This window comes from Betta splendens, chromosome 5 (genome assembly GCF_900634795.4).
Source record: "Betta splendens chromosome 5, fBetSpl5.4, whole genome shotgun sequence".
NCBI lineage: Eukaryota > Metazoa > Chordata > Actinopteri > Anabantiformes > Osphronemidae > Betta > Betta splendens.
This window is the reverse complement of record NC_040885.2, coordinates 13,676,197-13,690,538: the sequence shown is the minus strand read 5'-3', so window position 1 is coordinate 13,690,538 and position 14,342 is coordinate 13,676,197. Positions and strand designations below refer to the sequence as shown.

Here is a 14,342-nt window from a genome sequence, read left to right as displayed (position 1 = left end):
CACACACACACACACACACACACACACACACACACACACACAAAAGAAATGTGATTACTCACACCCAGCTGTGGAGCAGAAATAGAAAAGCCTGGCCGCTGTATTACATTTGTCAGTTTGAATCTTCGTCTGTGTACAGTTCTACAGCGTCATAATGACTGTTTAACAGAGACTTGGGTTATAAAATATAAATATTGATTAACTCATGTCAAACCCCCCGGTGGCTCATTCATCCTCTTGTCAGCGCTGTCGTCCTCCAGGTCCTGTGTTGTGCTGCTGAAAACGAACTCAGGGTTCAGTGTTCAGCCGGAGGAGTCAATCGGAGCCTTAAGTCTGGCAGGAGGCTGCATTTCTCCATTTTCACAGTAACGCGAGCTGCCCAGTTGTCACAGAGCAATCTTTGGAGCTACCTCGATGATATTTATTGATAGGGGAATTTTAGTCAAAGTGCTGCTGGAAATCAATATGTGTAAATCCTCTGGTTATAAGGACGCGTCTGTCACCAGCCGCTGCCCCCGCCTGACAAATGTTTCAATTTAGAGGATGATGGGATATCATTTCCTGCTTATCTTAGCTGCTCCATGCTCCATGCTCCACACACACACACACACACACACACACACACACACACACACACACACACACACACAAACCCTTGATGTCTTTCTTCAAATCTTTTTAATTTCCTTTGTTTTCTACTTGTTCCTTCCCTTCCTTCCTTCTTTCCTTCCCTCCTCCCTTCCTTCCTTGCTCCCTTCCTTTCCATCACCTCTTTACCCACATCTCTTCCAGCACACGTCAGCAGCAAAGGGAGGAAATATTTCAATTTTCTCTGCAATCCAAAAACAATTTTGCTTGTGCATCTCCGGCTGGAGCAGTGGCAGGTGTAACATTAAATACACCTGATGAATTAAAGGTCCCCTGAACCCACAGAGAGGTGTTTTTATAGTTTTTCTCTCAACATTCAGCATCTGCATTTGCATTTCAGGAAGCCGACGCACACTTTACATATGATTTATGCAAATAACAGTGACCCCTGAGCCACTTTGTGTTTCAGTCGGTAGCTGTTTGATGTAAACTCGCATCCGCCGCTGTTGAGCTTGTGATATGTTCACTTTGCAGTGCAGCTAGTGTGTAGAAAAGGTGTGACAGTGGTTGGGTGTGACCTCCTCCCAGGCGTAGGCTGGGTGGAGGGTGGAGGGGGAGGGTGGGGGCGATGTCAGACGTCAGGTCGCAGTCTCCAGAAAAAGTCATTTGAGGCTGTGAAGATGTGAAGGAGTGGAGATTGAGCCGTCAATAAGGTTCAATCTACACAGGATATATATGTGCAGTACAGGAGAGTGGAAAGCACCTGTGTGCGTGTCCAAGGCCCACATCTGTGCATTAAAGTATCATAATTTCATTACACATATTTATAATAAGCCAACACACACCACTGTACAGTAAATGGGCTGTTTATGGTCTATGCCCTTCAGCTGGTCTTACAGGTACATCACAAAAAACAGCATCAGAATCAGCTTTAATGGCTCTGACTCCGTCTTTGTTCCCTCTGGTGGCAAAGAAAACAAATTACCTACAATTTGAATTATAGGTATCTACAAAAGAATCAACAAATAAACTGCAGCTCCCTGTGTTAGAAGGTCAGCAGCTGTTTTCCCATTTGATCTGTAACGTCTGTAACTGTGGAACAACCCACCTTTTTCCCCATAAGTGCAGAAAGTTGCAGTTTTTAATGCATGTAGTTTGGGGAAATGCCATAAATCTGTGCGATTGGGTCCAACAGAGCCTCCAGTGCAAACCAGTAAATAGTGGGACACTGACTTTAGCACATTAAATAAGCTGTGTTGAACTCTGAAAACCCACCAGCGTCACATCTCGCAGCTTTTTACACCTGAGGCATAACGTTGCTGGAGCATGTGGCTGCACTAAAGTGCGCTAAAATGACGTGCAGACCGTTCCTAATGCAGGTCAATGATAAACAGAGCACGTCAGACTGCAAGACTCAATCAAGGACTCAAAGCAATGTGTGATGCACTCCATAATAAGTACATTGTCTAAGGTTCATCTCTCTTGTGTTGTTATTGGAGGACACCATGTTACCATGGTCCCTCATCACCAGTGTAGCTTCCACCCTCACCTCTGTCTGATGGATTGATGGAACCCGGCTCAATTGGAACGAGTTATTATGTTTTGGAGAGCGCTGCGTCTTTATTCATCTCAAATAGCTTTTTGCCCCCACGACAGTAATGACCAGATATCAGGTCGCGGAGGACGCTGAGTTTTTTTTGGTTTTTTTTTTTTTTTTCACAACGTGCGTGTAACTCCACAGTGAATCACAGCTCTGCGACTTACAATGCGCATAACTATCAAGTGAGACGCATTTCCAGTAACAAGGCAATTTGACGGCTGTAACTCCAAAGTGTGTATTCAGCGCAGGGAGGCAGCGAGTGGGAGCCGCAGAGATGAGAGAGGAGGGAGGAAGATTCCCTCTTTCTTTGCATTTCTAACCTCTGTCCTTCACTCGGGTTCTGGTTTTCAGGCGGAAAAGCCACGAGCTGGAAACGACACGGACTTCGCTGGAAATCGCTCATCACCGGTAAGTCTGGATTTTTACCACCACGTTTGGCATCGTTTCAACTTTTTTTTTTTTTTTTGCGTAAACAGACAAACGGCGTCTCGGTGTCAGGCTGTTAAAGTGCGCACGCGAGTTTGATGATGATTTTTTTTTTCTAAAAAAAAAAAAAAAAATCCCGAAAGTTTTCGTGCGCGGATCCCTCGGCGGCTCAACAGGTGGTGGCGCGCGCGCCGGCTCCTCGGCCATTATCCGCCGTGACAGACAGGCGTCAGGTCTCAGAAGGGCGAGACGCGGCACCGCTCATCTGGGCTCGTGCGTGATAAAATCAGACGGCCACCGCTCATTACCGATAATCCTGTTTTACCGCTGAACATATCCTGTCATTTGCTGCGGCCAATGCGTCGCTCAGACGCACGAAACACGGCGCTCATAATTAGGCTGTGGGGAATATTTTGTCTGTGTAACTTGTTAGTCTTTAAGAACGCGGTGAGTCACGAGGTTCCTTAAATATTAGTGTTGCGGAGGCAGGTATTGTATAAACAGAGAGGCTGTAAACAGGGCGAGAAAAACCGTTTACAATAACACGTTTTGGCTCTGATTAAAGCGACACATACAAAATACATCTTCCAAGTGCTGGTCACACATTATAACGTGTATTAATGTGCTGTAGCCTCCTCTTTTTCCCGGTTTTCCTCCAATTTTAAGCGCATTTGACATTTGACATCACATTTTTAGTAGCTTCAGGGTTGAGGCGAGCTGAAGTTGGATGATTTCTGACTCCACTAAAGTCTAATTGGAGACTAAACATCCATCATGTTGCTGTAGTGATTAGTTCTGAGGCTTCCAGCCTTAGATCATCGAGATGCAGCGACTGAAGCAAAGAAATCTGGACTTCTGTGGTTGAGGATGCTGCGCTGAAACCCTCCAGCTTTCACTACTTCTGTGACTCAGACTGTGTGTGGTTGGTGTGGATTTTTTTGCTTTCCTCCTTCTGAGTGTGTCATGAGTGAGTAGGCAAACACAGGTGTATAGACGTATACACACACTGACAAATATTAAAGCGCATGAACACTGATGTGTTCATTTTATTGGCTTCATTTGATCTGGGACGTTATCTCCTGTGTTTTGACATTTGAGGGTTCAGATTCCTATGGGCCACTGTATGTGTTGTAATCTTGTCTACTAATTCTCTCCTGTTGAAAGCAAACATCTGCGTAATGCTCCATATTTGGACTCAGAGGATCTTGGAAATAAAAATGCCAGATGACGTATTTAATATTGCAAATTAATCACAGAAAGACAAGTCTGCACAAGCACACGTACAGGAACACCCACCCGCCTCCATGGCAACGGGTTTATTTCAGTCTCGTCTGGTAAAAATCAATATCCTAAAGAGTCAGATAATTGATTTACAGCTAAATAATTTCTGTACGCCACGTCTTGCTGTGTTTTGCGCATTCAGCCCCGTTGCAGTCGGAGGGTTTCATCCCAAGAGACGGATTCCAACATACAGCACCAACAGCGTATTACAGCCCGCGCTCCTCCAATTACACTTCGTACCGCTGCGTCATTCACTCTCCCCTCGTGCGAGTGCTACAGAAAGCCAGCTGGACAGCGAAAAGGAAAGAGCAAGAGACATTTTAGTTAATTAAAACTCTACACTCAAACCAACAAGAAGTGTGAATCTGCACAGGCTCTTTGCTTGCCGCATCTGCTCTTTTGACTTTCTTTCCCAACAGTCTGTGTTTTTTTGAATTGTTACAACTTTAATTATTGTAACTACATAATCAAATCTGTTTCTGCATATGCAAATGCTGGGTCTGTGAAGTGTCTGCTGTGCTTCTACGCTTTAAGGTGTCATATCGCATCTTAGTAACTCACACACACGGGGTCAAACATTTACTAATGCACTCTGTAACGCTTGTGTTTTACAGATCTTAACAGTTTGGATTTATAAAACAATGAAGACTGGGCTGAGAGCGGTTCAGGAATACTGTTGAACCCGTAAGTCGACTGCTGCCTCAGAGCCCATTAGAGCTCTCTGGCTGCCCGGTGTTGAGGACACGCCGGGACACAGCTGTCCACGATGTGACTGCATCCGGAGGCGACGTCTCTCGCTGAACATGATGGAACCCGGCCTGTCACCTACCGCACACCCTGCACCCCTCAACGCGAACAGCCACGTCAATTACAGCGGCGGCAACTGGAGCGGCCTGCTGGACGGCGACGCGGCGAGGAGCAACCACACGCTGCACGGCCGCGTCCACGCCGCCGCGCTGGGCCTCGTCCTGGGCCTCCTCTCGCTCCTCACCATCATAATGAACCTGCTCGTCCTGTACGCCGTGAAGAAGGAGAAGAGCCTGCACACGGTGGGGAACCTCTACATCGTCAGCCTGTCGGTGGCCGATCTGATCGTCGGGGCCACGGTCATGCCGCTGAACCTGATGTACCTGCTGGAGGACGAGTGGCGCCTGGGCCGCGCCGTCTGCCAGTTCTGGCTCATCATGGACTACGTGGCCAGCACTGCCTCCATTTTCAGCCTGTTTATCCTGTGTTTGGACCGGTACCGCTCCGTCCGGCAGCCGCTCCAGTACCTGAAGTATCGAACGCGGGGCCAAGCCAGTATGATGATCTGTGGAGCCTGGCTGCTGTCGACGATGTGGATTATTCCTATTTTAGGGTGGCGCTCGTTCACGCACGTCGAACTGAAACCGGAGGAGGAGAACAAGTGTGACACGGATTTCCGCTTTGTCACCTGGTTTAAGATCATCACCGCAGTCTTCAACTTCTACGTCCCCTCTATTCTGATGCTGTGGTTTTACACACACATCTACTTAGCAGTGAGGCAACATCTAAGAGACAGAGAGAGAATCATCCATCCAACCGACTCATTTGGGGAAAACGAGAATGGACGAAATGCTCACATGCCGGAGAAAAATGACTCCAAGTCACCAAAGAAGGAAAGTGGAGGTCCAGTCAAACTATCGAAACAACAACGACTGCTGGATCAGAATACTCTCGATCAGATGTATTCCCTTGAGGAGGGGGATAAAACCAAACCTGCTCCCTTAAGAGCTCACAGAAGGATTGGTGTAAAGTGTCCACAGACGACAATACTGGACCTGACAACGAAACGACTAAGAATGGCACAAAAGTCCAAAAGACGCTCCTTGTCCCCTGAGAAGCAGCCGGACACAGAGAGTCCGGCCTGTGCGCAGGACGGGGCCGGCGCCGAGGGCAACGAGAACAAACTGCAGGCCTCGGTGAATGAATGCCAGGTCACGGTGCCAAACTCCGTCAGCGGGGTGTGTGACATCAGCCAGGTCCCAGACGTGCAGAGATACACGTCGGTGCTGTACAACAACTACGACCTCAGCCGCGCTCTGCCCTGGACGGAGGAGGCGGCCGCCGACGAGGCCAAACTGCACCCGGCCAATGCTGTGACTCTTAAACAGACGTGGCAGCGCTTCATCGACCAGTCGCGTCAGCGCTTGCAAAGCCTGAGGATCCACAAGGAGCACAAGGCGGCCAAGCAGCTAGGCTTCATCATCGCCGCCTTCCTGCTGTGCTGGATACCGTACTTCATAGCTTTCATGGTCATGGCGTTCTGCAAAGAGTGCGTTCACCACGACCTGCACATGTTCACCATATGGCTGGGCTACATCAACTCCACTCTCAATCCTTTCATATACCCGCTCTGCAACGGCAACTTTAAGCGAGTTTTTAAGAGCATTCTGAATATCAATCTGTGACAGTTTTATGTTGCGTAGGTGCAGGAGAGCAAAGGAAACCAAAACAGGCTGAATCAATCAAACTTGTAAGAAATGTACAAATGTGCTGTAAGTGACATTTGACTTTCCCTTTTGTTTGGTCCCGATTCTGTTTTTTTACAACATTTATATATTTTGCCGATGTTATTCTAACAGTAATAAAATGTGTCTGGACCGAGGTTTTTAAATTCAAAAGAAACATATTCATGTCCTGAAACATATCTAGGTCTATGTGTGATCCAGATGTGTTTTTAAATGTTTGTTTGTTTGTTCATTTATGCTTGTACCTGATATGTAAAGTAACCAGATATAAAATATTTAAGTTATATTGATGAATATCACTGAGTTACAGTTATTTGTGACATCAATTCAATTGACAGAGTATTGGACATTACTTGTTCATGTGCCATCCTCTTTTTATGTTCATTAGGTAGAAAGAAAACAAAGATCACATGCATTCACTGTATGGACTGTATATAATGTACTGTATGTACTGTCAATGTTAAACAAGCATATTCTTAAACAGTGTTTGCATGGAAACCACCTAATGCATTCCTTAAGGCACTGATTGCTAAGCTTTTACGCTCATCTGTTTTCTGAGGTGATGCGGTTTCTCTTATTGCACCATTAGCTAAAGAGGACATCATATTAATACATAGTGCCGTGGTAATGCAACCAAACATGCATTTGTATTGATAAAGTATTAACAGGCTCTAGAGACAAAGCATCAACAATGTCTCCAATAATCCTGCTGCTGAACTAGAACAAGCAAAAACAATATACACACAGTACAGTAGTTTAGTAGTAGCACTTTTTCACTTTCCATTACTAAATGCTTAATTGATGTGTCTGATACAGGGTTTACATGCTGTAAAGCAGCAAAATCCCACATTGTGTGTGTGTGTAGTGTTCCCAGATGGGTTGTGAGTCACTACTTAGCCGATCAAACAAACCAGGGGAGTTCGAACTGAAAGAGGTGATGATGAAGCATGAGTGTAATTGCATGTCTCTGTCAACTTTACAGGGGCGTCAGGCTAGGACTCTGCTTTATTTCATTTATTCTTTTTTCACAAATGAAGGCTGAGGGCTCTCATGTTCACATACAATTCTGCAGTGGAAGTCTTTTCACTGCCTCTATAAATTTAATAATCTCAACATTATTAATATTGGAGCACAAAGTGATAGTGTTTTATTGAAATCATTTTATTCATCACTTATTAGAATGTTAATAATGATCCTTCTTGACAATGCACTACCTAAAGATGCTAAAAAGATTTTCACAACAAAATCACGCTGCTATAATTGTATGATTATACTATGGTACAGTAGATTATAATGCTGGACTTAATTAATGAATAATAACATTTTAGCATTAACCATTCACCCATATCTGGGAAATTATTACATTTGCTTGGTTTGCCAAGTTGGATATCAAACTTTGGAAACCTTTAACCTTTAAATTCAAACCCACAACAATACTGTATACTAAGTTAGTCATTTAAGTACATTTATTTATGCATCATAAAAAGAATGAACTATGGGTGGAAGGAGCTTTACCATCTGGAAAAGCAAAAACATGATTAGGTCCTTCCAAGAAACTGAAATAGGAAAATAGGAAATAGTATTATTTTTATTGTTACCATTATAAAATAAAAATATTTTCAGCAAAATGATTGACATTTGATTTTAGCATAGAAATATATATAGAAATATAGTGTTTACACACAGCTGTAATGTTAAGTCCAACATTTAGAATGTTAGTGCGATGACTAACGTTTTATTAGATGATCTTTAATGACTAACTGTAAGTAAAGCATTGTTTGGCACAGAAAAAAAGACAGGTTTGACTTAGTTTGTTTATTATGGCAAAGAAACCAAATGCTCTGCATATAAGTCTTTCAAATAATATATTATGCAGGGGACAGCAGCTTTAAGGACTTGAGCTCTAACACAATATGATTTAAAGTTTTATTTTTGGAAACTCTGCCAAGCTCCAACTAAATAAGAGATAATATCTTAACTTTTAGTGGGGATGTTCATTTCTTTCAGTAATTGGTTCACAAAGGACCTTTACACTTTTCATCGTCATCATCATCAACAAACCAAGTTGTTCCTTATTAACTTGTGGCTGATTCATGGTAGATCGTTCAAAGTTGGGCTTTATGTTTGTTTTAAAATAATGTGCTGATTATTGATTGCACAGCAATGACATATACTGATGCGTCAGGCATTCACTACAATGTTTTCTGGTAGTTTTCATGCATTACTGGGGTAAATGTTACAAGTTATTCTAACAAGCATGTTTTCATGTGATACAGTAGGTATAAATAGCAGCTGACTGCATGAAACAAATATCTGTGACAGGGCGTAGCAGACACTGGCCTTGCATGCCAGTGGCTAACTTGGTTGACACTTTACTGAAAAAATATGAAGCTCTTTATAAATGGCTGATGCAAAGCATGAGCCTATAAACCACAGCTTATTTCTTCTACTGTGAGTTTGAATGTGTATTTAATATAATTAGTGTACAGTATCTGAATTTCATGTAACTACACTGGCACTAAAGAAGGCTCTGAATGGTAAGTGTAATAAAAATACTCGCAGGACACCTATGAACTGTAGGTTTGCGAGTTAAGAAAAGTGTTTTAATTTCTATGTAATAACTGTGTATAATACATATTTTAGGGAATTATTATATTTGCTAAAATTGCTATACACATTATTATTTTTTGATTGTATTTACAACACAATTTACGAATTTTAGACTCTTCTCATTTGCCTTGTTTACGGTTGAGTAAATGATACATTATGCACATTGCACCTTATAATTTGCTGATGTCACTTTTTTGACAGCTGCATCGATCTTAAACACGAACTTGAGTTTTACTGTATGTCTTCAATCTAATGTTTGTGTTTATAAAACAATCTTTAGCTTATACAAAATAAAAGCTGAAATCTTCTTCACTTATATTGTCTTCTTTCTTTACACTTACCTTCACATTCGACCAAAATGTTAAAATATATTTTCAAAATATCTACTTTACACTGACACTGTCATTCAGAGTAAATAACCAACCTCACATAAAAAATAACACCTGCAAGTGACGATTTGCCTACACCTAACCCGAACTAATTACATTTAAGTAAATATATATAAATATTAATTTTATTTTTCATGTCATCTCTATTACTTGAATCTCTTTGACAACGCCACTCAACCTTGTGCGTTTGCTCCTAGTGTGATAGTTTTCAGACGGTGCCTAACTCACTGTCGTGACTTCGGGTGTAACTGCGGATTGAGAAATTTGTAGATTTTCCGGTTGTCACTGCGGTGGAAATGGCTTCGTAGCTCCGTCGTTACATTGTCGGAAGTGTAGACTTTTACCTGGTTTATCATAAATGCGTTCTATTGAGACGTTTCCATCTAAAAACAGTGGTAAGACTGTGTCTAACAGTGCGTACAGGCGTCTGTTTGCTGCAGCCTTTAACAAGCTGTTACTGTTCACTCCGACATGAAAAGAAACGGCGCCTACAGGTTTTTGTCAGTTTTCTCATGCTTCGTCGTTTGCGCTCTCCTTTTTACGTTTTGGTTCTTTATATTTTACTCTCTGGTGCTCGCACCATAAAACAGAGAAGCAGTCTTGTAGCAGCTAAGCTAACCGTGCCGGGCTACTTACCCATACTGCATTGCTTTATTGACAAGTGCCGCCGTCACATGATCACATCCACCAGGAAGTAAGGATTTCTGGTAAGTCAAGAACCCTCGGCGCGTGAATATTTGACACTAAAGCTATTCCTGCTCTGTTTATCATCGCTGGCATTTATTTGGCATAGAGCAAATTTAGTGTGTTTTGTTGCCTCTCTAATGCTCAGTGTCTGTTAACACGTTTGGCTGCTTTTTACAAACAGTTTAAGATGCAAAAGCTGCTACTTGTCATTTCGTAGCCTGTGTTTATTCATTGCACAGGGGTTTGGCAAGTAAGAAAGGCTTGAAAAGTAAATACAGGATTCAGAACTAAAACACTTCACCTGCTATAACGCATCAAATAATCGATTAATACAATAACACACTTAAATACCTAAAATCTTTTACATGCAAAACATAAAATAACAGAAGTTCTATTTACAGTATGTAGCCAGAGTTATGAAGACATATACCATTGGCCAAATCATTTAAATTCATTTATCATAAGTCACACATTTGCCTTGATTCATTGACTGAATGTTTATGTCACTGGGTTATGTACAACTATTTTATTTCACAGTTTGTAAAACTCGTCTGTGAAGTTGTGATGGCGTCTGGCACCAGTGAAGCAGCTTCATCTGCTACAGATCTCAAACTGCAGTTCGCTCCCTTCAGCAGTGCTCTGGAGGCAGGTTTTTGGCACCAGCTTACTCAGAAAAAACTTAATGACTATAGGTTGGACGAGAGCCCTAAATGTATTAAAGGATTCTACTACAATGGTGAGTAGTGTGGTCAGATGATGTCATTATTTTAGTGTAACTGGTGTGATAAAACATTTTTTAGCATAGAACAGTGAAACCAACTTGTACATATAAAACAGTATATTTAGATTGTCGGTTTAAGCAGTGAAACCTTCTTAAAGCTTTTTAAATTCACAGGTGACCCAGTGGGTTTGCCCATCCGCCTGACTTTGGAGTACAGTGCTTTTGATGTGTGAGTTTTATGCCATATATTGCTTGGATAATTAGAATAATCAGAACCTTTTTTATTTTCTGAATACTTCTGAAGTTTAGTAGTTGCATGTATTATTTTTTGCTGTTAGTGATGCTCCTACCCCAGCTCATTGCTGTCCAGCTTTGGGAACTCTTTATAACACCAACACACTTGATGCCTTTAAAACCATTGATAAGAAGGCTCTGCTGGAGAAAGTGGCTAAAGAGGTAAAATGAACACCTAAAGATTATCCGTAAAACACAAAGGTCAGAAGTACAGTATTATTTGTGTAAATTTCTGTTCCTGTTTTGCAGATATGGGAAGCTATACAATCTGGGGCTGCAGTAAAGGACCCATCCATCCTTAGTAAATTTATCCTGTTGACGTTCGCTGTATGTACAATCAGCTACTGCAAATGCATAATGACGTTATGTTATTATGTATTAATTAGTTGTGTTATACATACATTTTTACTTGTCATTTATTTGTCGTATTTTTATTTTATTTTCTCAGGATTTGAAAAAGTACCACTTCTATTACTGGTTCTGCTTCCCTGCACTCTGTTTTCCAGAGGGGATAAAGCTTGTCAAGGAGTGTTCTTACCTAGAACAAGTTTTCTCAGCAAAACAGGTTGGCTTTCTAAATTCAACTGAAGGGAATCTGTAGGAAAATATTTTACAATTATTCCTTAGGTCCTAATTTCTTCTCCTTTCTAACTTACCTATGTTATGATGAAGAACATGATGAACATGAATGACATGAACATGAAAATTACAGTATATAGTGTAGGTGCCCAGTGGAAGTTGGTGCTAAGGATTTTGTTGGCAAAGCAGTTTTTCTTTGTTAATTGAGCTTGCTTTTAAAGGTAAAATCCTCAAGAAGGCAGTGAAAAGCATGGCTGACAGTGCATCCAGCTTTAATAAAGGCTGTGGATTAGAAGAAAGGTGTGGGGCTGGGGCAAGGACAGTTAAGTGCTTAACTGTTCGAGTGAACTCAAGAGGCTGTGTTGGGGGATTATATCTATTAAGATGAGGCAGCGCAGGAGAAAAGACTAATAAAAGTAATGGGAAACACACTGTTGACCCTTCTCAGTGTGATTACAACTAGGAAACAGGCTTGAACACAACTTGACCTGAATTGACTCCCCTGATGCTGTTAACATTTGAGATCCCTCTTTATTATATGTATGACAGCATTGTTAAAATATGACTCTACTGTAACATTGCCATGACTCAACTTTCAGACAACCTCACCTGGATGGCTTTGTTGGGAATATATTGTTAGACATAATATTAAAATAGGATGATAATAGGATTCATAATCATTGCTCAGATAGAGTAGATTACATTGTTTGCATACTCTAAATACTACCTAAATTAGATTAGACCCAGTAGACAACTAGTCACATAGGCTCACAAGGCATCCTATGACTGGTTGCTACTACATGTAGATGAGATTGCACTGGTGCAGAATGATCATTTGTTTTTGTAAATGTAAAAGTTACAGAATTGCTAAATTAATACTCCTATAAACATCTTTATGATGCACTTGGTATATTTGGTAAGCAGATGCATTATAAAGTCCGTACCTTAAAGAAATATAGTTGACTCTTCACTGTTTCTGCTGCAGATTGAATCCCTGCAGAAGGTTTATGATGGCCTGTGTACAAACAAAGGCGCGACTGCACTTCCTTACTTTCTGATGAAGTACACAGAAGATGCTGTTCAGATTGCTCTGCTTGAAGACTGGGACACATTCTTCACTGATACCAAGAAGGTATCTTTCATCTTTAGTATTAATATAATATACTGCATATTTTCTACAGTTTGCAGGTTGTAAATACTTGAACTGAAGTTAGACACTTGCTATAGTTTTAAGTAGCTAATGAATAAACACAGATATCATTTTATCACCCAGACATGTATGTAGGCGGTGCAGACACTACTTGTTTTGGTTTTTCTAGGTCACTGTGGGCATTTATGATCCGTGTACTCTGGCTCAACACCCCGGATGGCCGTTAAGAAATCTACTTGCCCTGTTAGCTAACAGATGGTAAGAACTTGTATGTGTGTTTGTGTCTTTAAATGTGTGTGCATGTCTGTGTGTATGTTCTGAAAATATCACGGATTTTCTCTCGAGCCCTTGTACATGTACTGTACATGTACTGTCCTCACTTAACATTTTAAAATGTATGTTATGAATGTTTTTCGTCTTTCACTGACTTTACTTTCAAACAAAGGCAGTTTGCACTTTAAAAGCACAGTGTATAGCACTGCAGCCATACACAGTGTCGTAAGAGCATTGAAGGAGTGGGATATAATTGATTAATTACACACGGTCCTTCGGGAATCACTGGCTTGTAAAATACAACCTGTCTACAAAGCCGTACATGCACATTTTCCTGATGAACATGTCCATTTTGCAAAGCAGCTTAAGAGCAGCTCGTGTCACACTTTTAAACCAAAAGTCAAACTTTCCACACTGTTTATTTTGTGATTTTCTACAGCCGCTAGCAGTCAGAGACTACTTCAAGCTTTCCTTGCTATCCCAGAATTCGTCATCATTCAGGAAGGGAAGACACAGTTCTTTAGAACGCTCATCTGTTCTGTGCTTGCTCACTGATCTGTCTGGTAGCAGCGACATGAAAAGAATTTAACCACTTACAAGTTCCTGGTTTATTGTGTGTTGACATTTTGGAATGACGAATGAAGTGAAGTCCTTTTTCAAGCACATTCAAATATTTATATAGAGCAGGTGCTACTCACATATGTCATCTGAGGACTTTTCTGTTTTTATTACGTCTTTATTGATCCCACAATAGGGAAATAAACAAAATAAAATATGAAACCTCAGGGTTAAAAAGAGTAAAGATGAGTCACATTCTGTTCTGATAAATAAGAAAAGAGAAGTAAAATGACTCATCCAGTATTAGGAAAGAACACAGTCAACCGGAGGAAGCCAGTCGTGTAAGGCCATAGTTATGTGCAGTTCCTAAAATTGTTTTTTAGTTTGTACTAAAAATAGTTTTCCTTTTTCTGATGCAGTACTCATTAGATGCCATTATTACTTTGTTTTGAACAAGGCTGAGTTCAACAGGTTTGCTTTTGATGTCTTGCAAACATAAAGAATAAAACAGGATTTATACCCTAATATACAGTACATAGCCTGAAGCAGCTTCCGTGGGCCAAACCGGGGTTAAAAGTTTGAATGATTTCCAGTGTGTGCTGCTGTGTTTATATGGGATGAGTTTCTAAAGAACTTTAAATATATAGATTTTCCTAAAGTCACTTATAGTTTTTCAGCTTTACTGCATCATATT

The 14,342-nt window shown here is 41.2% G+C and overlaps 2 protein-coding genes across 2 annotated transcripts in view; both read left to right on the top strand.

Moving 5' to 3' along the window:
* The first annotated feature begins 1,788 nt into the window (after positions 1-1,788).
* Positions 1,789-9,396, top strand: hrh1 (histamine receptor H1). The gene is made up of 2 exons (XM_029149696.3): positions 1,789-2,596; positions 4,510-9,396. The coding sequence occupies exon 2, from the start codon at positions 4,699-4,701 to the stop codon at positions 6,325-6,327; it is 1,629 nt and encodes a 542-aa protein (XP_029005529.1). The 5' UTR covers positions 1,789-2,596; positions 4,510-4,698; the 3' UTR covers positions 6,328-9,396.
* A 202-nt stretch (positions 9,397-9,598) lies between these two features.
* The window catches only part of atg7 (ATG7 autophagy related 7 homolog (S. cerevisiae)), a 37,086-nt gene continuing 32,342 nt past the window's right edge, over positions 9,599-14,342 (top strand). The window contains exons 1-8 of the mRNA XM_029149695.3: positions 9,599-10,093; positions 10,611-10,809; positions 10,969-11,023; positions 11,133-11,250; positions 11,338-11,415; positions 11,537-11,653; positions 12,653-12,799; positions 12,987-13,075. Coding sequence (XP_029005528.1) covers positions 10,638-10,809; positions 10,969-11,023; positions 11,133-11,250; positions 11,338-11,415; positions 11,537-11,653; positions 12,653-12,799; positions 12,987-13,075 — 776 coding nt within the window. The 5' untranslated portion in view covers positions 9,599-10,093; positions 10,611-10,637. The remainder of the gene's footprint in view (positions 10,094-10,610; positions 10,810-10,968; positions 11,024-11,132; positions 11,251-11,337; positions 11,416-11,536; positions 11,654-12,652; positions 12,800-12,986; positions 13,076-14,342) is intronic.